Consider the following 26297-nt stretch of genomic DNA (forward strand, 5'->3'; position numbering starts at 1 on the left):
CCTTACCGGCGAAATTCAGACCACCAGCGATTACCTTTTTCTTTCCCTTGCCTTCTTCTTTCTTCCTCACATATATAAAACCCATTTCTTTCAGATAACCTACTTCTATAGCCATTGACTTTTAATGTAGGCGTTAGGCTATGATATTGATGCTGATGATTATCACAGGTGAGATATGTTCAGAAAAACTGTATAGTTTGACTCCCTAATTCCTCAATTTTGAATGATTTTATTTTTTAAAAAAGCGATATTTTTTTTGAGATTTTTTTTTGTTTCTTCCTGAACAGCTACGTGCACGGAAGATTGCCGTATGAATTGATTAAATAGGATGCTCAATTAAGAAGCATCTTGCGTAGTATTAATCAAAGGAAACTTGTAAGTTATAGAAATGGATTCAAATTGCGATCTATTGATTGAGGATGATGATTGATAAGTAATATGTTTGTGATTGATTAAGAAGTAAATGTGTAGATTTTCAGGAATTCGGATCGAATTCATGCGATAAAGGCACTGGATCGGGCGTTTAATGAAGGAGTCTAATGGCAAGGTGGATTGTATATATTTTGTAAACAAAGCTTGTTTATGCCGAGTAATTAACTAAACGTGGACATTGAAGATAATAAAGTTTCAAATAGTATATAGGAATGAAAATATCCCTTAATGAAAAGGCCACAACTTTCAAAAGCAAAATATCATCAATATTTTTTTTTCAAATAATATATAAATTATCCTAACACAAAACATACACAGAGACATATATCTTAATAACCATAAAAATAGCTCATTATCTCCTCATAAAAGTTTATGGAGGTTCCAATTAGTGACTTTTCACAATATAAGCTAGGATAACAATTCAATCTGCACTGAGTTAAACATAGGAAATTGTAATATTGACTCAAAAGAGAACAAGGAAATGTTCAAGATTATATTTGATCAAACAGGGAACATAATGCTTAGCTTAGCTTTAGAATAAACAATGCATAAATCATCTTTATTTGTGTGGCCCGTTGTAGCAACAGCCGGAAAATATGTCGTCAACCTTGTGCCGCTGCTGTATCTGCTACAACCATTTCTCTACGACGTTTGAAATAAGCTAGCATTGCATCCTGATCTGGGGTATTTTCTTTGATTACAGGGACTTGCTTAAAGTTATGTATCCAAGCATCTAAACGAGGAAAACTAAGTGAGTCGACGACCTTTACCTCAGCAGCTTCTTGTATGACTTCCAGCCATAACGCTATCCAGCCGAAGACTATGTCAGTTAATCCAACTGTGTCTCCACCAAAATACTTCTTCTCTCCAAGACCTTGCTTCTCTATAATTTTCAACATTTCCTTGGCTTTTTCAGTTGCCTTGGTTTGCTCCTCCCCTATCTTGTGAAATATTGCAAAAAATTCGGGGCTCTATATTAAATAGAAATAACATGTTACTTGTTGTTACAGGCCTATAACAATTACATAAATTTCATCCATATCTAACAACTTAAAATTTTTCTAAATAAGGTAGTTCACACAGTTCAATATAAAAGCTGAGTTCAAGTCTCATTGTTGTGACATATGAACAAAATTTGAAAAATGAATTAAGCCTACCCGTGATGGTGTGTCGCAGACCTATCATAAATAAAGTAAAGTATCCTTCATTAGCGCTTCATCACTTTAACACTTGACAATAACTAGCATGTACTACCAAGTTTTTCTTAATTATAGGTAAGTTGGAGCCAGTTATATGAATTCTCAGTAAAAAAAATTTAATGCTAGAAATACTTAAGATTAATTTCCTACTAATTATATCTAAATTTCTGACAAGACTTAAAAACTCTTCGCAAACACTGGACCTAAAGTAAACATACTAACATGACAAAATTAAAGATTAAGTTACCTTATCTTCTCCGAACTTGATCCAGAATCTAGCCTGAGCCCTTTCATGAGGATCCTTTGGTAGCAAAGGATTCTGAGGCCATGTCTCTTCGATGTATTCAAGGATGACTATTGACTCTGCTATTGGTTTTCCAGCATGTACAAGAACAGGAATCATCTTATAGATAGGATTGTATGTCAAAAGATCATGGCTCTTGTTCGTAAGATCTTCCTCTATGTATTCATAATTGATACCCTTGTGTTTCAGAGCCCAAATTACCCTATAACTGTAGGGACTTGGAAAAGCTCCTAGCAGTTTCACTTGGTCTTCCATTTTTTTTTTCTTCAGTTGAAGCTAATACAAGTTGTACGTAATTGTTTGCAAATTTCAAGACTCAACTTATTGCCATTGGTAATTTATCTTGACGCTTGCGTCGGACTTTGAAATTTCGACCACATGTTAGAATTTTTTATGTGAGCACATAGGTCAATTAGTAACGATTTAACTATTTCTACCAAGTTGAATAAGACTCCTACTTAAAAAAACGAGTCAGGTGGAGTCACGATATATATATATATATATATATATATATATATATATATATATATATATATATATATATATATATAGTGATCTTTTGATGGCTACTTTTGTCTTACCTGACAAATGAGTAATTTCTCATTTATCAAGGGTCCAATGGCCACTTATTCACACACATTGGTTGATGTTATTATTCTTATGTAAATAGTGGCCTAGTGGAACAGTAACTCCTTTTTTCTTTTTTCCCTTCCAAAGACAGTTTTAGAAATGAATAAATTGTTAAGCATAACACAACAAACTTATGACCAAAAAAAAACATAACAAACTTATGTGGTAACCTTCTTGGCTTCTTCTTCTTCTTCTTTATATAATGTAATTGGCGTTCTCCACAAATTTTGAATTGTGAAAATGGGACAAAGGGGTAAATAAACGGTCCCCAAATAGAAAAATTAAATATACAAAGTGGATAAAACCATCCTTCAGAGTTCAGACTTAAAGGAAACAAATATTCCATCCATTCCATTACACGACCATATTTTTTTAAAAAAATTATTATTATTATTATTATTAGAGGGAGAGAATAGGAAAGCGGAGAGGATTACAAGGCGAAAAATTAAGGTGAAAGTTTGGTAGCTATTTAATTAGATGTAGCGCCCCGAAAAAGTCTCGAAATGTTATAAGGTCATTAAGAGGTTCGACGTGTGTTAATTATATTAATTTATATGCGAGTATTAATTAATGACATAAAAAAATATCTCATGAATATGATAACAAATGTACAAGATGTATTTGAAGTGATATAGGGCCTAGGGAGAGCACTTGGGACAAGTTGAGTTGGAAATTACATGACAAACTAGAGTTTCAAATGAACATGCATAAGATCTAACTTTAGATGAGCATATCTCAATATATATAAGTATTTATGTGGAGAACAACCTATCAAATGAAAGATCTTCGAGTCTAGTTTCTAAAGCTTCAAACCGTTCGTCATTTGAACACTTCTACAAAATGTTATGGTCAAATTATCTAAGGCTTGCAGTGAAGTACTGCCATAGCGTCCGGGTCCGCGTCCGGGCTTGGAGGAAGAGTAAGCTGGGGATGCGAAGCATTCAGGGCAGCATCCGAAACCTAAATATCTGGGTTTATAAGTACGAGGTCGGAGAGAAAGATTATTGTAAGCTTTTGGGGTTAGGGTTCTTGAGGTCAAGAGGCGATTTTAAGCTCAATCAAGTCCAACCAACTAAGGTAAGTTGTTAATGATATTTTGGGTTGATTCTTATTCATTATACATGAATTCTAATATCATTATTACATACAAATACTAGATTTCATCAGCAAATGTTTAAGAACACAAAAATTACTAAAGTTGTGATTTTTCAAGATTGATTTACAAGAGGTTATTCTAATGCTTCAAACTCATTTATTATGAATAGTTAGAAGTATTTGTAGCATTTGTTACAAGTTTTAATTGCTGAAAAATTAGATTATAAAACTTTAGTTCATGACATGAATAATATTTTTGAGAAAATGAGAGAAAAGATGAATAATATTCTTAAAAATAAAATTTATGAATACAATGAACCTACAAAAATGTTTGTTAGTAAAAGTTGGAACTGGTCATCTAAGTAATCATCCGAATTGTATATTTTGAAAGTCTTGATTAAGGAAAACGCTGAATAGTAACTTGATGGCATTGGATAATTGTTGTAGTATCATTAATGACTTTGAGTGGGTATTAAATTATAAGATAGAAGTTGAATAGTCTAGTTTGTGAACCTATTAGACAATTTTAGTTGTTGGAGGCTTGTAGTCGACTTACGAGACGTAAAATGGATATTGATCAATACGTTGGATTATATTTTGATGTTATTAGGATATCTAATTGTAGATATCGACTTGTTGGTGATATTTGAGAATTTTAATCCACATTGGGCAAAAAATGAGACTTTCCTAGATGTAGTAAGGCAGAACTGGATAGCTGATTTTATAGGGAACCCTTTCTTAATGTTTAAGCAGAAGTTGAAAAGAGTCAAAATTACTCTTTCAAAGTGGAGCAAACTAACTTATGGAGACATTTTCAAACAATTGGCAATTAGAGAGGATGTGGTGAGAATCAAAGAGATGTTATTTGAAGAAGATCCACCAATAGCAAACAGAATAGTTCTTCAACAGGCCCAGACAGAATTGAAGAAATATTTAAACATTGAAGAATAATACTGGAAGCAGAAAGCAGGCATGAGCTGGTTTGAGGAAAGGGACATGAATACTAGGTTCTTTCATAATCATGTTAATGGCAAGAGACAAAAGTTGCAGCTGAAGAGAATTCAGGGAGCAGATGGTACATAGATTGAATCTCAAGAGGTAATGTCTAATGCTGCAGTGGAGTTCTTTGAGAAGCAATTCACTAAGGAGGGAGATCCTACTAGTTTTGAACTACTGAACAATGTTCCTACAATGGTGACAAGGGAGCAAAATTTGGAACTGTGTAGACTACCTACTAGAGAAGAAGTAAAGGCAGCAGTGTTTGCATTGAGCAGTGAAAGTGCAAGTGGTCCGGATGGTTTTTCAGGTTTGTTTTTTTGAATCATGCTGGAATATAGTAGGGGAGGATATACACAAAAAGCTGATCTTATTCTTTGAGGGTAGTCTACTTCAAAATCAGTCACACATACAAATCTTGTGTTACTGCCCAAAAAACCAAGAGTTCAAACTTTTTCAGATCTGAGACCTATAAGCTTGAGTAATTTTATTAATAAAGTGTTCTCAAGAGTTGTGCATGATAGGCTGGAAAAGATATTACCTTCCTTGATCTCCCCAAACCAATCAGGTTTTGTCAAGGGCAGGAGTATTTTTGAGAATATTTTGTTAACTCAAGAGATTGTTACTGACATCAGGTTGAGAGGGAAACCTGCTAATGTGATGATTAAGCTAGACATAGCAAAGGCTTATGATAGGGTCTCATGGAAGTTTTTGTTGCATGTATTAAGGAGGATGGGATTCGCTGAATGTTTTATTAATATGGTCTGGAATTTGATCTCTAATAACTGGTATTTAGTCATGGTTAATGGGCAGACATCAGGGTTCCTTCACTCAACTAGGGAGGTAAAGCAAGGAGATCCTCTTTCACCAGCCTTATTTATCCTATCAACTGAAGTATTGTCAAGATCTTTGAATAAACTGTTTGAAGATAGACAATTTAGGGGTTTTGGAATGCCTAAATGGACCGATCCTTTGAATCATCTAGCCTATGCTGATGATACCATCATATTTGCTTCTGCAGATCCTTACTCATTACAGAGAATAGTGGATGTTTTGGTACAGTATGAGCAAATTTCTGGGCAATTGATCAACAAGGCCAAGAGTTCATACTACATACATGCCAAAGTGTCAGGTATTTTGACAAATGCTGTGAGTAACATCACAGGTTTCTCAAAGGGGGAGTTTCCTTTTACCTATTTGGGGTGTCCAATCTTCTATACAAGAAGGAGAAAGGATTACTACAATGATATAATTCAGAAAGTGAAGGCCAAATTACACTCTTGGAAAGGGAAATTGTTATCATATGGAGGGAAAGCAACATTAATCTCCAGTGTGCTACAAACTATGCCAACACATATACTCTCAGTACTGGATCCACCTGCCAATGTGTTGGAACATTTGCATAAAACATTTGCAAGGTTCTTCTGGAGTAATAAGGAAGAGGGAAGGAGAAGGCATTAGACAAGGTGGCAGAACTTATGTCTCCATGAGGAGGAAGGAGGGGTAGGTTTTAGATCTCTGATAGATGTATCAAAGGCACTATTTGCTAAATTGTGGTGGAGGTTTAGAACTACCAAATCTCTTTGGTCCAACTTTATGTGGAATAAGTACTGCAAGAAAGAGATTCCAACAGTAGTACAATTCAGAAAAGGATCACATGTTTGGAGAAAAATGTTAGAAGCAAGGGAGGAAGTAGAACATGAGATATTATGGGAGATGAAAAGGGGATCTACTAATGTGTGATGAGAACTGGACAGGATTAGGAGCATTATATCATGTTGTACCACCAAAATTTCCCATTAATGAATAGTTACAAGAAGTGGCTGAGTTGAGAGAGGAGGAGCAATGGAACGATCAACTTCTGGACCAGAATTTCCCTCAAGACATAGCAGTCATATTAGAGGAGAGGTGCACTTTGATGATACAACTGATTGTTGGGACGCACCAAGATGGATGCCTACAACTTCAGGTAAATTCACTGTTAGTAGTGCTTGGAGAATCCTAAGGCACAGGGAACAAATCAATCCGGAATTTGCTAAAATATGGACCAAAGGGTTGCCTTTCAAAATTTCTTTCTTCTTGTGGAGGGTTTGGAAAGGAAAGGAACCTACTGATGATTTATGGAGGAGATGGGGTCATATGGTAGTGTCTAGATATTGGTGTTGTATAGCACCACAGGAAGATTCTTTTCAACACTTATTTTTGACAAGTGAAACAACAACTATGGTGTGAAGGATATTCATGCAAGCTGCAGGTTTGGGGATAAATTTGGTACAAGTTCATCAGGTAGTAAGGCATGGTGGTATGCAAAATGTTGTCCTAAATTAAAAACTTTGTTTCAGGCAGCCCCAGTAGTAATTTTATGGGAACTTTGGAAGAGGAGGAATACAATGAAGCATGGGGGAACAGTATCCTGTAGTAGAGTGATTCATGAAGTGAATAAAACATTATATTATCTTGCAAGAGTTAGATATCCTTGGTTGCCTAGCATCCCTCTTGTGACGACCCAACCCGTCGTCTCATATATTACAGCCCCGTTTTCCCCATTTATTGCTCTTTCATGTTTTATTATCATCAACGGGTGAGTTAGAGTTAAACTGAATTGATTTGGATAGGAAATGAGACACTTAGTCTCTTAAAAGAAGGTTTGGTTTGGAAAAGTCAACCGAACGTTGACTTATTAGTTAGAAAGCTCGGATGTGAATTTCGGTGATTTGGTTAGCTTCGGGAGGTGAATTGTGACTTAGGAGTGCGATCGGAAGTGATTTTGGAGGTCCGGTGTAGAATTAGGCTTGAATTGGCGAAGGTTGAATTTTGGCGAATTCCGGTTGGTAGGTGAGATTTTGATTCGAGGGTCGGAATGGAATTCCGAGAGTTGCAGTAGCTTAGTTAGGTGATTTTGGATATGTCTGCAAATTTTCAGGTCATTCGGACGTCGTTTGGTTGGGTTTTTGATCGAAAGTGCATTTCGAAAGTTTTTGAAGAACTTAGGCTTGAATCCGAGGTGATTTGATGGTTTTAGCGTTGTTTGATGTGTTTCGAGGATTGGAACAAGTTTGAATGAGGTTTTGGGGTGTGATGGTGTTTTTGGTTGAGGTCCCGGGGGCCTCGGGGTGAATTCGGGTGGTTAAATGAGAGTTTTGAGGTGTATTGCGGGTCAGATTTTTACTGTCATCTCGTGTTCCCGCTTCTGCGGAAATGGACCGCAGAAGCGGTACCGCAGAAACGGGTATGTGGTCGCAGAAGCGGTCGTTGGCCGGCTAGGGAAATTCCGCAAAAGCGGAAGGTGGCTCGCACCAGCGGGTCCGCATAAACGGACACTGTACCGCAGAAGCGGATTTGAGGGAACCGCAGAAGCGGAGTTTGAGCCGCATAAGCGAAGTCCGGGTTCTTAAGTGAAGACCGCATAAGCGGAAATTTGGACGCATAAGCGGTCCCGCATAAGCGGTAGCGGGACCGCAGAAGCAAAAAGGACTGTTGGCAGAGGGGTTTTAATATTATATTTTCTCCGCGAGCAAGAGGTAGTTTCTACCATTTTTAAGCGACTTGGAGAGCTTTGGGCGAGGATTTTCGAGGGTTTTGACTGAGAATCGAGTGGAGGTAAGTTCCTTGGCTTAATTACTCGAGTTTATGGTAAATTTATCATAGAAATCAGTAGAATTTCATCAAAAACGGGTCAAGCTAGGGCTTGGAAAGCTGTGATGTAAAAATGGAATTTGGAGGGTCAAACGAGCTCCGATTTTGGTAAATTTTATATGTACGGACTCGTGGCGAGACGAGGAATCCGGTGATGTAAATTTCGTAATTTTTTGAGAAGTGGGCCCGGGGCTCGGGTTTTGCCAACTTCGTGAATTTTAGTGTTTTTCGAGTCTTTTCGATTGTGTTATGTTTCTTTAGCCTATTGAAACGTATTCGTTGTGGTTTTAATCAGATTCGGCGTGCGAAGAGGTTGATTCGAAAGGCAAAGGCATAGCGAGCTAGACTTGTGGCCGGCTTGAGGTGAGTAATAGATGTAGATGATGACCTGAGGGTTTGAAACCCCGGTATATCACATTGTGACGCTATGTTGAGGCGAGACACGTACTCTATGACGAGTGCGGGGTTGATTGTGACTGGGGATTTGACCTAGTCCGTTCCGATTGATGTTCGTACTGCGTTCTTGACTAGAAATTGGTTAGTAATCATCCTACCTGGGTTTTGTGAATATGTTTGGAGCCTTGTGCCTGTCATGTGCATCCTTGAGGGATCCTTATCACTATTTCCATGATGCTTAGCATATTTCATGATATCAGTCCTGAGTTAGACACTGCTTTGAAATGTTTAATAAATAAATAAAGGCTTAAACACATAGCTCTATAATTTCTAATAATTGAAACTAAAAATGAACAATTTGACTGTGCCCTAGTGGCTTGCATGCATATATATATCTGGACTGAGTATGGAACGGGCTGCACGCCGCAGCGAATGTTACGATGATATTGCGCTTGGGCTGTAGAGCCCCTCCGGAGTCTGAACCTCTACAGTGAGCGCGGGTACCCAAATGGATCGGGCTGCGCGCCGCAGCGGTCATGTGCATTGCATTGCATTCATGCATTTTATATCTGTTGGCCTTAATTGTCGTTGTTTGCTGTTGTTTTATCGTTTAACGTGCTGAATCGTTGATTATAGCTTCATATTGTAATATTTCGGGATTTCTTACTTTCAGCCATTATATATGTTTATTACTCACTGAGTTGGAAGTACTCACTTTACTCCCTGCACCATGTGTGCGGATTCAGGTGCTCCGGAGACTTAGTGGAGCTGTTTGCTGTCTTCTTGGATTTCGGTTTAGGAGTTGTTGAGGTAGCTGCCTGACGTCCGCAGGACCCGATTTCTCCCCTTTATTGCATTTGTCGTTTCCTATCCTAGACTTTCTTTATTACTATGAATATATTACTCTGTTACATTTAGAGGCTCTAGACTCGTGACTCCAGATCTATTGGGGAATGTTGGGATATTCGTCATTATTTTTCCATACTATTTTATTTAGTTTCGGATTGGAACCTTGATATTTTCTATTTTAATCGTATTATTTGTTAACGGATTGCGTATTTGGGTTGAGAGTATTTAAATTGGTCGGGCTTGCCTAGCATTAGTGTTGGGCGCCATCACGACCGGGATTAATATGGATAAAGCTCAAATTCCAAACCTTAGGATTAGAGTTGCAAAGAAAAAAGATCCAGACTGATGAACATTCTTTTCATAGTACTGCCTAAAACTCATGATATATGTTACTGGACATTGTTGAATAATCTCCCAGTGGTATTAGCATGGCATCATGCTCATTATGGGGATCGTTTAGCTTTGTTCAGAGTGTGTCACTTACAGGTCAAGGTAGTTAAGAAATTAAACTCACATAGGAGAAGTATACAATTTGTTTCAAGTAAGAAAATTCCTGGCTTGGGTACAAGTTTGATGCTGTGTGGATTCTGCTGTATAATTATACGGTATTACTCAGTGGTATTATTGTGTTTTCATGCTCATTCTGAGAATACTCTATGGCTATATGGTAGAAAATCACAAGGAACATTGCAGATGGTAGCAGATAAGTACAAAGAGAAACATCTGATGAACAGTAGGGCTGTGCTTTGCACAGCCTTATTTTGTAATCTTTTGTTCGAATTGCTGTGCATTCTAAATCGTTGGAAAGAGATTTTGAATCAATTTTTTGAGTCTAAAGGAGATCATCAAGGTCCAGTACACATACAGGAGGTTCTATACATGACTGGAGCAGTGCAGAACATCTCTCCCTTCATCAGAATTTTATTTCATTATTAAGTGTACTGTATGATCATTATCCAGTGGTATTAGAGTGTTTACACTCTCATTCTGGAGGTGATAGTGCAGTGCACAGGATATTCTGGATGAGGAAGCAATGGAGAATTTCTTGGAACACTATATAAGTTTGGAGTCCTGAAGTCCTGTGGTGTATTTGTTTGGAATTCAATTTGGTCTTTGGGATGCATACTTTGGCGCCTGGTGAGAGTTTTATAGGTGCTACTTGGTATTTGCCATTGCCATTTGGATTCACATACACATACAGGAGATGGATTCAAGCTGCAATATATGGTGTAATAGCTAGCTCAGTAGATTGTTATTATAGATCATTAGTAGTAGCTGGTAGTTCTATGCATTTTATAGATTATTTGGACATATTGTAAGTACTAGACCCAATTTTGGGATTTTATTTATATATTAGCCACTAGGCAGCCGCCTAGTGGAGTATTTGCTTAAATAAAAAAGAGAATTGAAAGCTTGTGAATGGTATTAAAGCGAAGGCGAGGTGTTGCATAAACTTACTCTTCTTGAGAGATTTTCTCTAAAAGCATATTTTGAGTTAATGTTTAAGTTGTTTGTAAATGTGCTTTCGTACTTGTGGGGACAAACGAGTGCGGATGTCTCCGTGTACAAAAATATTATGTTGCATATGTAGTGTCATGTTGTTCTATAAAATTTTATGTTAAATCTTGTTGGAAAGATGACAATTAAGGCAACTGTTTTAAGTTTTATCAAAATTTATATATCGATAAGAGTAGAGATATTTGAGTGCTAAATATAAGTTTTCATGAAAAGTATTTCTTTTGAAACTTGATAAATGAATATTACTTATGGTATCTTTTTTTAAAGATTGATGTTAGATTGCTAAAGGTTTCAACATGTAAAATGTTGTTTATATGATTTTTATTCAAATGCTTTGGATTGTCTATTACTTTTATGATCCTTTGAGGCTATTATTCCAGGAATCTATTTTGGAATATTAAATATTTTGGGAGTTGCTAGGGGAGACCATCGAGATTGGTTCGAATGTTGAGTTTGTTACCATGAAATTACACGTGCCGGTTTAGGGACACATTCCAATGGTAAGCCGAGGTTTGTGGGATAAGTCCCCCAAGTAGGGCAAATGTGCTATATTAGCATGACTGAGTCGATTCGTGTGGTATTGTGATGAGACGGCTTGAGCAAGTAGGTTATATGATACTTGCCTCTAGGTTGATCACCTAGTTGACCTTGTTCTTATGTCAGTGTTGGTATAGTGCTCCCGGTGAAAGGTAAAGAATAATGTCACGAATCTAATTTTCCTCTGTAGGATATCATGATGGTACTTAATCTCTACGACTAAGTAAGCTAACATATAACAATAATTTGGCAGCAATAATTATCAAAATACTAAGACAAAGCTGAATAACTGATATAACCTTCCGAAAATAGAATCTCATCAATACACTCTCCCAAAATCGGATAGAACTACGTCATAAGCTCTACAGAGTACAACTAGAGTAACTACTACATCACTGTCCGAAAAAAATACAACAGTAAATGAGAATAAGGGAAGGAGACTCCGAGGCCTGCGGACGCCGAGCAGGCATACCTTGAAGTCGTCGTAAGGCAGCTACAAATGATCTCTAACGACCGACATGAGCAGATGTACCTGGATCTGCACAAAAAATGTGCAGAAGTGTAGTATGAGTATACCATAACAGTACTAGTAAGTATCAAGTCTAACCTCGTTAGAGTGGTGATGAGGCCAGGTCAAGACACCTACTAGAATATAAATAAACAATATGAAAATGTAATAAGGAGAAATAATGGAAAGTGGATGAATAACTTATAAGAACCAAGATAATAGCATGAACTAATACCGGAAATTAAATAAAGAAATAGCATAAAAGAAGCAACTAAAGAGAACTACAATGATAGTACACAGACAACAACTACTAGAACAATAAAGAATGAAACAACAAGAAATGTTCCCACCGAAACTCTTTGCAACATGAAATAAACAACAAGAATCACAATGAGGTACCGCCTCGTGTATAGAAAAATCACAACCGAGGTACCGACTTGTATAATCAAGAATCACAACCGAGGTACCTCCTCGTATTCGCATTACACAATCTCAATCACAATATTTTCTTATACTGCCGCGTGAGCCTTACATTTGAAATAGTTTTGAAAACAGTTTTTTCGAAATAGCTACACGCACTTTAAGCCACCTTTTGAAGCCGCGTGGCTTCACGTAGTTTCCCTACAAGCAACACGCATATAAGCCCCACTTATGTTGTCGCATGCACATCAACCCCAAGCCTCATACCGCTGCATGTACATCAACCCCAAGCCTCATACCGCCGCATGCACGTCAATATCACATTACAATAATAGCTCGCACCAGAAGTGCCCATATATCACAATTTGCCAACAATCCACAATATCAATGTTTCACAACAATAGGCCACGACTCCACCACAACGAGTACAAGAATATCCACAACAACAATGAATGTAAAATGTTTAAAAAGAAAGATGTTTCAACAATAACAATTTCATCTCAACGTGATAACGAATTTCACAACTTCAACACCAATAACTCAACAATGAGAAAAAATGTATAACCACGATGTGAAATAAGAATAACTCACAATAAAAGAGATAACGTATATTAGTGACTTCAAATAATGGAAATCAACAATAAATGAGATAACATGAACAACAACTCCAAATAATGGTAATCAACAATGAAAGAGGCAACACGAACTATAACTGCAGTTAATGATAATCAACCATGAAAGAGATAACATGTATAATGACTTCAAATAATGATAATCAACAATGAAAGAGATAACATGTGTAATGACTTCAAATAAAGATAATCAACAATGAAAAAATAGCATGTAACAATAAAAGCGGCAACAAGGTGAACTAAAATATGAGAGCAATTTATTAATTAGAAGGTAGAACAAGTGTTAACGAAATCTTTAAGGGGTCGTTTGGTTGGAAAGAGGATATCCCAAGATTATTTATCCCGAGATTAGTTATTCTGGAATTATTTATTCCACCTTTCTATGGGGATAAAAAAATACTATAATCCCGGGATAACTAATCCCGTGATTAATTATACCGCACTTTTCTACCAACCAAACATGGGATAAACTCTTCTTAAAATTAGTTTCGGGGATTAATTATTCCTTATCCCTCATACCAAACGAGCCCGTAAGGCATGTAAGGATAGACTAACATAAGTAAGAATATATTGACTAGGAGAACATAGAACATGATATGGCAGTTCAAATAAAGCATGCAAATAGTCAAAGTAGCCTAAACCGATCAAATATCGCGTACAACCCGTGTACCCACTTGTCACCTTGCATACACGGATTTCACTTAGCACAATTGAATCAAACAATACCAATCCTAAGCGGTAGTTCCCCGACACAAAGTTAGGCAATACACTTATCTCAACTAGGCAAATTCAACACTCGAAAATAGCTTTTCCTTTAAAATTCACATCCACATGGCTCAAATCTAGCTAAAATCGACTTAATATCATCAAACATTGTTAGGGAAATCAATTGCAATAGATAAAAGCTAAGATCTTTATATTTTTTCCAAAAAGTCAACAAGTCAACCCGAGAATTGCCCGGTCAAAATTCGAGTCCAAATGAATTCTCAAAATTCAATTTCTTATTTTTCAAATAAGAGACAAAGTTTCACAAATTTTCACTTTGATTCACATGATTTTGATGTTAAAATCTAAGATATATTGATTGAATATGATCAGAATCACTTACCCAAGTTTTGTAGATGAAAATCCCCTCTCCAAATTGCCTCCTACTGAGTCTAGGGTTCAAAAATGAGAGAGTGAGTTCAAAAATCCCGTCTCCTAACCCTTTAACTAGCTGCAGATGTCGCAATTATGAACCAGGGCTAGCATTTTCGAACCCTGACAACCTCATGCAACCTAATAATGGCGAGAAAAGGCTTCGCAATTATGAACTGGCCTACATTGCAAAAGAGAACGTTTATTCACAAATGCAAAAAAATGCTAAAATCATGTTGCCTTCACAATTGCGAAGGGGAGGTCGGAAATGTGACAGCTAACCCCTACTGTCACCTTTGCAATTGCGAAGCTGGTGCTTGCAATTGCGACATCAGAGCACCAGCGCACCGGCAGTTCATTTTTAGGTTCAAAACCATTCCGATACATATTTGGAACTCATACTTGTCACGCCCCAAACCTAGGGAGGCGTGGCTGGCACCTAGTGCTGCATTGGCCTGAGCGAACCACTCTGAAACTCTTTTTTTTTCTTTGTAACTATCATGGGCCAACATGGCCACAACTCGTAACGTATAACTATAGGTGGGCAACATTGTATCACTGAACCATTTTTCTTAAAATATAAATACATATGGACCGTCAAGGCCTCTGACATACTGTACAAAATGAACCTCTGTCTACAAAGCCTCTAAGATTATTTGACATCAAATGTGGTAGGGTACCGGCCTACCCAAAAGTCTGTAACAAAATTCTGACACGATGACTCATGGACTTGGCTGCACTCCGAATGAGGTGGAGTCTTACCGATCCTTCGCTGAATGCCAATCTCGTCTACTATGAGGGCTCATCAAACTGATTATCTATACCTGCAGGAATGAATGCAGCGTCCCCAACCAAAGGACGTCAGTACGAATAATGTACTGAGTATGTAAGGTAGAACTGAAACATAACAACAAGTCAACATTAATTAAAGACATATAAGAATCAACCTGAATCTCTGAAGTTCCACCGTAGATGCATACTTATTATCCTCATATATATACAATGCTTATCTTTGAGACTATTATCCATATCTTATGATGCATGACTGCCCAACTGATCAGTGGTAACTGCCCGACCAGCTGTAGCACGGTGGTAAATGCATGACTGCCCGACCGGTCGTAGCTCGGTGGTAAATGTGTAACTGCCTGACCGGCCGTATCTCGATGGTAAATGAATATGTATGTCTGCCCAACCGGCGGTAAATAATGATACATAACTGTCCAACCGGTGGTAACTGCCCGACCGGCCGTAGCACGGTGGTAAATGAATGAAGATGCATATACATGTATCATTATATTATAAGCATTAACATTTCTATCATATACCTCAATAGGGACTAGATACATACTTAGACATGCTAGGATATCGCTTTACGGGAATGAATAACGTAGACATCCTTAACTGCTAAGAGTAGAAACACTTATAGAATATTGTTACATTTTACGTATCGTTACTTGGATCATGCCAAAAGAAAGAAGAGACAACCTTAACATACCTAGTCGGTTCTCTTGACAATACTCTAATACACGTCTTTGATGATCTTCATCATGCTTTATCTAACTCCAATAATTTATAATGAAGTTGAGGCAGAAGAGATGAAATTTCTGGACATATGGAATCCTAAATGAGGCATCTTATTGAAATAAGAACAAGAAAAAACCAAGCAAGAAAGATTTCTAGGAGACAGTAAGCAGAATCAAAGGTTGAAGTAAAGCTTAAGGATGACTCCACACGTAGATGAAGGCATGAGGCAAAGTTTAAAGCAAAACCAACAAACAACATCCTTAGAGAAGGAATTATAATAGTGCTTACTGTAAGAAAAGGAGTCCAATATACCGTTCAACCTTTTTGCCTTCAAAAAAATGAGATAAGGTGGTGCATATATCCTTAAGTCTTGCCACCTATACTAATGACTTAAAGTCATCTTAAATTAAAAGGGGGGCTGCCACGTTAAGCACCCTTAAACTTATCCAAATTATGCTTAATTAATTAGTTAACTCTCCCTAAAAATTAATAATTACCCAATTATCCACATAGTTAAGAATTATTTCAAATTACTTAAAATACTATTCACTTTCAACACACTTTATATACCTTATTATCATGGTCATGTGGTACCCTAAAAAAATTAATACATACACTATTATTTCATTAAAACATCCATGTAAAAATATATATATTTTCTCAACTTCTAATTTTCCTAATCTCATATAAAGAGTACAATTTTTCGTATGCTTAATTTTTAAAATAGTAAAAAGATCACCTTCTTTTCTTATGCAAAAATAGTAATAATAACTGATGTTAAACTTAAGCGCTAGAGAAGTTAAGTTTTCAGCAAAGTCATCTAGATAACTTTTAGGAAATGTGTTTGATTGTCTATGAGCTTCCCAAAGACGAAGAGTCTTTGAGCACTTCCCTTTCGATATTTTTTCTAAAGTTAATTTTCTAAAGATAATACTAAACAAACATGCAACTTTACCTTTTCAAGACTAACCAATAGGAAAGAATGTCTAGTTTTACTTTTTAAAAGGTTAGTATTCTTATAATAACATAGTCACACATTCTCTATAACCTCATGAATTGTCTTAGTCGCTTCAAGCTCATATGGATTACTAAGACTCATTCTAATATTAAAGTATGGGATGTAACAATACTAGCCCTCGGGGCTCCAAACCAAACATCCATACAAGTCTAAAAATATCATACGAACTTTCTCATGCGATCAAAATAAAAATAATAACATCTAAAACTACGAATCAAACACTAAAACACATGAATTTCAAAGTAAAGTTCAAGAATTTCTAAAGTTATACCTAAACGTCCGAATCCTATCAAATCAACTCCAAACGATACCAAATTGTGCAGGCATGTTCTAAATACCATAACAGACCTATTCCAAGTTCCAAAATCAAATTCCGAACTCGACAGCTAAAAGTCAATCTACGGTTAAACTTCAAATTATCAAATTTCAGCAAATCAACCTAAATTAACATACAGACTTCCAAAATCAATTACGGGCATACGCCCAAGTCCAAAATCATGATATGAAGCTATTGGAGCCATGAAAATACCGTTCTGTGGTTGTTTTCACAAAAGTCAAAGTTTGATCAACATTTTCTAATTTTAAACTTTTAAGTCAAGAATCAAGCGTCCAAATCAACCCAAAAGCTTCCCGAAACAAAAATAATCGACCCCGCAAGTCATGATATTAAAAACACACATATATGAAGCATAAAAAGGGTAATGAGGCAAAATTACACTAAACGGCCGTTCGGGCCGTTACACTCACCCCCCTTAAAACAAACTTTCATCCTTGTATGTGCATAAGGACATACCTGAAGTGGTGAATAGATGAGGATAATGACTCCTCATGCCATGTTCGGTCTCCCAGATCGCTTCCTCAACCGGATTACTGCTCCATTGAACCTTCACTGACTCAATATTCTTTGATCTCAACTTCGGGACATGTCTATTTAATATAGCCACATGCTCCTCAATATAAGCCAAATCCTCTTCCAATTAGACTGTGCTGAAGTCTAAAATATGAGACGGATCACCATAATACTTTTGGAGCATAGAAACATGAAACACCGGATGAACTGAGATAGACTAGGTGGCATGCAAGCTTGTAGGCCACCTCACCAATCCTCTCAAAGATCTCAAAAGGTCTGATATACCTAGAGATCAACTTGCCCTTCTTTCCGAACCTCATTGCACTCTTCATGTGTGAAACCCGGAGCAAGACTCGCTCTCTAACCATGACCCTTCTGATCCGCATAACCTTTCTGTCTAGATGGGTATTACGAAGGCGATCCTGGATCATCTTGACCTTCTCCAAAGCATCTCGAACCAAATATGTGCCTAATAATTTAGCCTCTCCTGGCTCAAACCAACCAACTGGAGAACGATACTGTCTCCCATATAGAGCCTCATAAGGATCCATCTGAATACTCAATTGGTAGCTGTTGTTGTAGGCAAACTTTTCAAGTGGCAAGAACTGATCCCAAGCACCCCCAAAATCCATGACACAGGCACAAAGCATATCCTCCAATATATGAATAGTGCGTTCGGAATGTCCGTCTGTCCGAGGGTGAAATGATACACTCAACTCAACCTGTGTGTCTAGCTCACGTTGTACATCTCACTAAAAATGGAATGTGAACTTTGTACCTCGGTTAGAAATGATGGATACCGGTGCGCCATGAAGTCGGACAATCTCGCGGATATAAAACCTGAGCCATCCGCTCTAAAGAACAGGTGGTCACTACCGGAATGATATAAGCCGACTTGGTCAACCTGTCCATAATCACCCATACTGCGTCAAATTTCTTCTGAGTCTTTGGCAGCCCAACAACAAAATCCATGGTGACGTGCTCCCATTTCCACTCGAGAATCTCAAGTCGCTGCCACCTAGCCGCCGGTGCTTATACTTCACCTGCTGATATTTTAGGCACCGAGCTACATACTCTACTATGTCTTTCTTCATTCTCCTCCACCAATTGTGTTGCCTCAATTCCTGATACATCTCAGCGGTACCCGGATCAATGGAGTACCGCGAACTGTGGGCCTCCTAAAGAACTAACTCACGCAACCCATCCACATTGGGCACATATAACCGGCCTCGTATCCATAGCACACCATCATCTCCAAAAGTAACCTCCTTGGCATTGCCGTGCTGAACCGTTTCTTTGAGGACATGCAAATAGGAGTCGTCATATTGACGATCTCTGATACGATCATATAGAGAAGACTAAGAAACCACGCAGGCAAGAACTCGACTGCGCTCCGAAATATCCAATCTAGAAAATTCATTGGCTAAGGCCTGAACATCCAATGCTAATGGACTCTCTGCTCCCGGTGGATATGCTAAACTACCCAAACTTTCCGCCTTTCGACTCAAGGAATCAACCACCACATTGGCCTTCCAGGAATGATATAGAGTGGTGATATCATACTCTTTAAGCAACTCTAACCACCTCCGCTGCCGCAAGATAAGATCTTTCTATTTGAACTGATGCTGTAGATTCCAGTGATCGGTAAAGACCTCACAAGGAACACCGTACAAATAATGCCGCCGGATATTTAATGCATGAACAATGGCTGCCAACTCTAAGTCGTTTCCTGGATAATTCTTCTCATGGGTCTTCAGTTATCGAGACGCGTAGGCAATCACCCTACCGTCTTGCATCAACATCGCGCCAAGGCCAACACGTGATGCATCACATTACACAATATAAGACCCCCGAGCCTATAGGCAATACCAACACTGGGGTTGTAGTCAAAGCAGTCTTGAGCTTTTGAAAGCTCGCCTCACACTCCTCGAACCATCTGAAAGGAGCACCCTTCTAGGTCAATCTGGTCATAGGTGCAGCTATAGATGAGAAACCCTCTACGAAACAATGATAATACCTGGCCAAACCAAGGAAACTCTTGATCTCAGTAGCTGAAGATGGTCTGGGTGAACTCTGTACTACTTTAATCTTTTTTGTAGCTACCTTGATCCCCCCACTCGACACCACATGACCCAAAAACGCCACTGAATCAAGCCAGAATTTACAGTTTGAGAATTTTGCATGCAACTTCTCTCTCAAGATCTGGAGCACGATCCTCAAGTGCTGCTCATGATCTTCCTGACTACGGGAGTACACCAAGATGTCGTCAATAAACACAATGACGAATGAATCAAGATAAGGCTGGAATACATTGTTCATCAGGTGCATAAATGCTGCTACGACATTGGTCAGCCCAAATGACATCACAAGAAACTCGTAGTAACCATACCGAGTCCTGAAGAAGTCTTCAAAACATTCGGATTGAATCTTCAATTGATGATAACCTGATCGCAAATCGTCTTCGAGAACACTGGCACACTGTAGTTGATCAAATAAGTCATCAACGCGTGAAAATGGATGCCTGTTCTTCATCGTAACGTTATTCAACTGCTGATAATCAATACACAAGCGTGTAGAACCATCCTTTTTCTAAACAAACAAGACCGGAGCACCCTACGACGATACACTAGGCCGAATGAAATCCTTATCAAGCAACTCTTGCAACTGCTCCTTTAACTTCTTCAGCTTCGATGGGGCCATACGATATGGTGGAATAGAAATAGGCTGAGTGCCCGGCCACAAGTCAATACCAAAATTGATATCCCTATCGGGCGACATGCCTGGAAGACCCGCTGGAAATACGTCTGGAAAGTCTCTCACTACCGGAACTGACTTAACGATAAGAGTATTATCACTGACATCTCTCACAAAGGCTAGATATGCAGCACATACCTTCTCAACCATCCGCTGAGCCTTTATAAATGACACAACCCTACTAGGAACATAATCCAAAGCACCCCTCCACTCTAATCATGGTAAACCTGGCATAGCCAACGTCACATTCTTGGCGTGACAATCTAGAATAGCACGATGGGCGACAAACAGTCCATACCCAAGATAATATCAAAGTCTACTATACTAAGTAACAACAGATCAACTCTGGTCTCAAAACCACCGATAACAACTAAACACGACCGATACACACGGTCCACAACTGCTTCTGGATCCCGGAAAGTAAGATGACACATATGAATAAGTGGATCCCGGATCAAATAAGATTCATGCATCTCTATGGCAAACTGAAACCATACTTGTAATGACTGAATCTCAAGCAATTGCTTCCGTCCTACTAGGAAAATCATAGAATCTGGCATGGCCTCCCCCTCTAGGGTGACCTCTAACCTCCCCGCCCCCACCCCTAGCTAGATATGCAGGTGGAGCGGCAATTGGGGCAGCAACTATGGCCTGATTGTGGACTTGACTAAATCCATGGAGCCTGAGTGGCCTATGGAGGTGCCCCTCCTGAGTCTAGGGAAGTCTCTAACCATGTGGCGGGTATCACCACACTGAAAGCAAGCTCTCGGTAGGCATGACGGTTGGGACTGGCTCGGGCCTGGTCGGCTGGACTGACTGCTGAAGGCACCCCGTGCAGGAGGTGCACTTGAAAGTGGCTGAGCAAAGTGTGCAACCTGAGACCTCGGAATACCTGGAGCACCACTAGAAGCTGGAAGTGCTGAATGAAACAGACGACTCACATAGTCTCTACCATGAGGGGCTGTAGCTGCAGCGTGACCACCACTAAATCCTCCCGTACCTCGAGGCCTCTTGGCCTCTTTGTCATCTTTCTCATTGCTCTGTATACCCTCCAACCTCCGAGCAATCTCTACCACCTGCTGATATGGGGTATCAGTCTCCAACTCTTGGGCCATACTGAACCTAATACCATAGTTGAGCCCCTCGATAAATCGACGGACTCGCTCTCTGACAATAGAAACCAAGGCAGGTGCATGTCTGGACAGATCGCTGAATCGGATAGCATACTTCGACAATGTCATAGTACCTTACAGCAACTGCTCAAACTCTGCGCGCCATGCATCCCGAAGGGTCTGAGGAACAAACTCTCTCAAGAATAACTCTGAAAACTCTGTCCATTTAAGTTAAGCTGCCTCAGTTGGGCTAATTTCCTCAACCACTCGCCACCACTGATATGCTGTTCCGGACACCTGGAAAGTAGTAAAAGCAACCTTGCTCGTCTCCACAATACCTATAGTACGGAGAATACAGTGGCACTCCTCAAGAAAAATGTGTGCATCCTCTGAACCTAAACCACTGAAAGTAGGAGGGTGATACTTCTTGAACCTCTCAATCCTAAGCTGCTCTTCATCAGATGTTGCTTCCCTAACCGCGGGCTGAACTGGAGCAACATGTTGCACCAGTATAATCTCTAGGACCTGATCGACCTGGACCCGCTGCTCTAGGGTACCGGCTGCATGAGTCTATGCTGCTTCCCCAGCCTGAGATGTGGCTGGTGCAAGTAGGATCAACCCCGCTTAAGCTAAGATACCGAATATGCTCAAGAATTGTGCTAGGGTCTCCTAAAGTGCTGGGTGGCAACAGGCACCCTTGGTGCCTGTTGTCGCGCCCCTTTTCTCGCGAAATCGGGTTTATGACATTTGGGAGGACAACTCAATCCTTTTGGGAATTGGGTTTGATTTAAAGAGTCGCCACCTAATGATTAGAGTGCATTAGGACACCAAGGAGGTTTGATTTGAATAACCAGAGATTGGGTAAGGGATTGAAATTATTCTAAGGGGAAGGTGTTAGGCACCCCTCAGAATCCACTAGTGTGGTTCCCGGCCAGACTATTATTGTGAATTTGGGTACAATTAGCATATAGACAAATAGGGCTCAAATAAGAGGGGATTTTATCACATAAAGGTTTGAAAGTAAGCAAGGTTTGAAAGAACAATTAGAAAAGCTGATTTTTAAAAATAAATAGTTAAAATGCTGAAAAGAAAAAAAATAAAGAATAAAGGGAGGGGGATCTTAGGTTTATTAATAATATGTATCACCCCACATAATGCCCGGTAATCACTCCTCAATGAGGGGCTACAAGTGACATTATCGCGTGGTCATCATATACATATCTACCCTTCCCACCCCATTAAGGTATTAAAGCGCGGAATGGTCTCGCTTACCTATTGCATGCTACTACCCATCCCAATCCTATCAGTCCCGGGGGCATTTAGGACTACTAATCCTAAGGAGGTAGGGATGTTAGGCTTATTTGTGGTTTTAAAGGCAAAAATTCTAAGGCGAGATACAAAACATGTATAGCAAATTGGGGGAAAGCACATAACAAGCAAAGGCTCAGATATACCCCCTTTAAACAGAAGAAGCACATAAGTAGCATGACTTACACATACTAGTTAAGGTCTGATTAAATGTTAAACATGCGAGAACTTAATGGTTGAGGCAGACTGATTTATTACATAATTCAGATAAGAAGCCCGAATCAGGCCTGCCTGCTGGTTGTAGTTAATAGAACAGATTTAGATTCAATTATTAGCCTAAGGCTTGCCTAAGTGTTAAGACGGGGTCCTATAGGCATGATATCTACTGAATTCAAAAATAGTAAAACTTGAAATAACCGTTTGAATGCATACTCGCTAAACTTGCTCAGTGGGGATAAGATTATTAAAAGAGAGGCCAGATTTAAAACAAACTGATTATTAGCTCTGCTACAGTATCCTCATTACTGTCTTTATAACCATACATGAATGAAACGGCTCAAATTTGATTAGGAATTCCTATAGGCATGCTTTCTAAATGTAGTTGATTCCAAACGTGGTGTAGAACGCAGAAGACTTGTTTTAAAACTTATGCACATGATATCTAGGTGCTGAATTGTTTGAAAACCTACGAACATGGTATCTAAATGCAGAAATTGTTTGAAACCTATAGGCATGATTTCTAAATGCAGAATTTATTTTAAGAACCTATAGGCATGATTTCTATATGCAGAAATTGTTTGAAACCTATGAACATGATATCTAAATGCAGAATTTATTTTAAGAAGTTATAGGCATGATTTCTATATGCAGAAATTGTTTGAAACCTATGAACATGATATCTAAATGCAAAAATTGTTTGAAGAACCTATAGGCATGATTTCTATATGCAGAAATTGTTTTTAACCTATGATCATGATATCTAAATGCATAAATTGTTTGAAACCTATAGGCATGATTTCTACCCTTCTTGCATACATAGTTACCCACCCTTTTCACTACCTATCCCCAAGAGTTTATTATAAATTATTATAGCCCAGATTAAAGTAAATATACGTCAAAAAGATATAAATAAAAGTACAACCAAGGAGAGCCTGATTCAGACTTTATGTCTGAAATATGAGGTAAACCAACTCCATGAGATCATGATCCAAAGCCTTTCTCCCACTTATGTGTGTCAAAGTTCCCTAAGAGCCTCAAAGGGACTCCGGGCAATGCTCACACCCAAATGTATTATCAGATTGGGACAAGTGCAGTGTGGAAGGTCCAGCCCTCAAGTGTCCAAGTTCAGAGGGATCTCAAAGGGGTCCCAAGGCAAGGCTCACAAGAGGGGGGCAGAACTTAAAGACTAAGAAAGTGTGCAAGTGCATAATAGAGTGCTAAGAGGGAAAAGGAAGAGGGAATCAACTATAGATAAGCACACACAAGGGGGTTCAGGGGAATAGGGGATTGTAAAGAGCCTGTCGCTTAGGCAAAGGCAAACTTTGGGCATGCCCAGCAATGGGGAATGCTGGCACACCTATAAGCCTGCCGGAACACATACTGTTAGAGGCTAGGATCCCCAGGGGATCAAGTTCAATTCATGGACAATAACTTGCATATTGCCATGCCTCAAACCATAGCTTAAAAAAATAGGGGGCAAAGGTTTGGGATTCATATTAGAACAGGCAGAAAGAAATCAATATGCTAGAATGCGTGTTGAACTATACATAAGCAGTAGATAGGGATACCAAAAGCAGTAAATAAACACATTGTTGTGGTGCTGAAACTTAAATCAGGACATACCAATTTCAAAGAAACAAATAGAGAGCGAGCAACAGGTCTTGTAACAGGCCACATCGTAAGCAAACAAAGTAAGTTCAGAAAGACTGTGTGTGATCTATGTGTGTGTTGATGAAAGGGTCGTGTATTTATAGTGTGAAGAACAGACAGAAACAAGGTAAGAAAACAATTAAGGAACTGAATATCAATTAAAAAATCAATCAATACAAGACTTCCTTTAATTAAGGAATTCAGATTCAAATGGTAAAACTATTTAAGGAAAGAAATCAACTAAATATCTTGTGCAAAGTAGGCAATTAGGGGTAAATACATAGGGGTTTTAATTAAGGGAAGAATTTTGAAATACACGATTTAAAACAAATAAGGTAAGGATCCATCAGTATTCAGTAAATCAAGGGGGTTAGAGATTTTGTAAGCATTGGTCCACGAATGAACCAAGGAAGAAAAACTAAGGAAAACTTTTGACTCAAATCGAGTAACAGGGAAGTCAGCAAACATGGAAAGAGAATCAATCAAACCTATACGAAGAAAGTCTGAAACCAATCACAATTGAAAGCCATTTAGAAGAGAAGTTCAGCACATATAAAGAGTACACAAGTATCAGGCATGCGAGGCTGAATTTAGGACAAAGTGAAAGTGTCATGCAATTGCAAAATAAGTACGTGGTAGACTATAGGAATATGGAAATTCAGCGATAGCATGCGAAAAAGGGGTCAAGTAAAGGTCTTATAGAGTTTAGCAAAAGTCATAATCATATGAAGAAACAAAATTGAAGCAATGATTTTGAAACTTAATGAAGCAGTAGATGAAAGAACTCTAGGAACTCAAATAGGTCCAAAAGATTAGGGTTTTTGAAATCAAGCAAGTTTAGAGATGAAGCACAAGCAAGTCACATAGACAATGGTCTCCAAACTCGGATGAACCCCCAAATTTAGGGTTCTTGGCATTAACCGAGTGCAGAGACGAAAGGGCAAGTGATTAATGGAAAAGATACTAATTGAAACAGGTTCAGAGGTCTCAGAAAAGAACTGAGACCTTTAGCATGCCCTTTTAGTAGTAGGAATTCATGATAAGCATAGTAAAAGAACAACATGCGAATCCAGTAGAAGAACAAGTAGAAGAAACACATAAGAACATGGTAAACAACTTAACAAGAACACAGTAGGAGAAAACAAGGAAGACGAAACACACAAATAACACAGTAAAAGCAACTGATAAGAACATGGTAGAAGAACTTAACAAGAACACAGTAGGAGAAACATAGTAGAAGAAACACACAAGAGAAAAGAAAATCAGAGAAACAGACAAGAGAAAAGAAAATCAGAGAAACACACAAGAGAAAAAGAAAATCAGAGAAACATAACTCAAAATCCTAGATCGGAAAAATAAAGGTTTTGAAAGCAATGGTTTTAAAAGAAATATAAAAAAAATCGTTTTAAAAGTTTAGGCAAAACCTGGATCTAGAACAGATCTAAATAAATTAGAAGAACCACAAAAGTTAGGGTTTCAGAGAAACCCAAATGGTGAGAAAGACTTGGATCGTTGTTGATCTAACCAGGAGGAGTCGAGGCTCGAAACAGGCATGGCTTGCTGGAGCAAGGCC

At 38.6% G+C, this 26297-nt stretch overlaps 1 protein-coding gene across 2 annotated transcripts; it reads right to left on the reverse strand.

Moving 5' to 3' along the window:
* Positions 1–846: 846 nt before the first annotated feature.
* On the reverse strand, positions 847–2285 carry LOC109208691 (glutathione transferase GST 23-like). Of its 2 annotated transcripts, none has more exons than XM_019371832.1 (2): positions 1879–2285; positions 847–1373 (listed from the first exon to the last, which is right to left on the reverse strand). In XM_019371832.1, the coding sequence occupies exons 1-2, from the start codon at positions 2188–2190 to the stop codon at positions 1035–1037; spliced, it is 651 nt and encodes a 216-aa protein (XP_019227377.1). In that variant the 5' UTR covers positions 2191–2285; the 3' UTR covers positions 847–1034. The 2 variants fall into 2 exon arrangements, with proteins under 2 accessions (XP_019227377.1, XP_019227376.1); XM_019371831.1 differs by having other exon boundaries at positions 847–1403; positions 1879–2272.
* Between the last annotated feature and the right edge of the window lie 24012 nt (positions 2286–26297).

Source organism: Nicotiana attenuata, unplaced genomic scaffold, assembly GCF_001879085.1.
Source record: "Nicotiana attenuata strain UT unplaced genomic scaffold, NIATTr2, whole genome shotgun sequence".
Lineage (NCBI taxonomy): Eukaryota > Viridiplantae > Streptophyta > Magnoliopsida > Solanales > Solanaceae > Nicotiana > Nicotiana attenuata.

Bases quoted from the DNA above. Each gene is read 5' to 3' on its own strand.
- LOC109208691 (XM_019371831.1), bottom strand. From the start codon at position 2,190: ATGGAAGACCAAGTGAAACTGCTAGGAGCTTTTCCAAGTCCCTACAGT. The intron at 1,404-1,878 runs GTAACTTAATCT...TATTTAATATAG, and splicing joins TCAAGTTCGGAGAAGATAAG to AGCCCCGAATTTTTTGCAAT.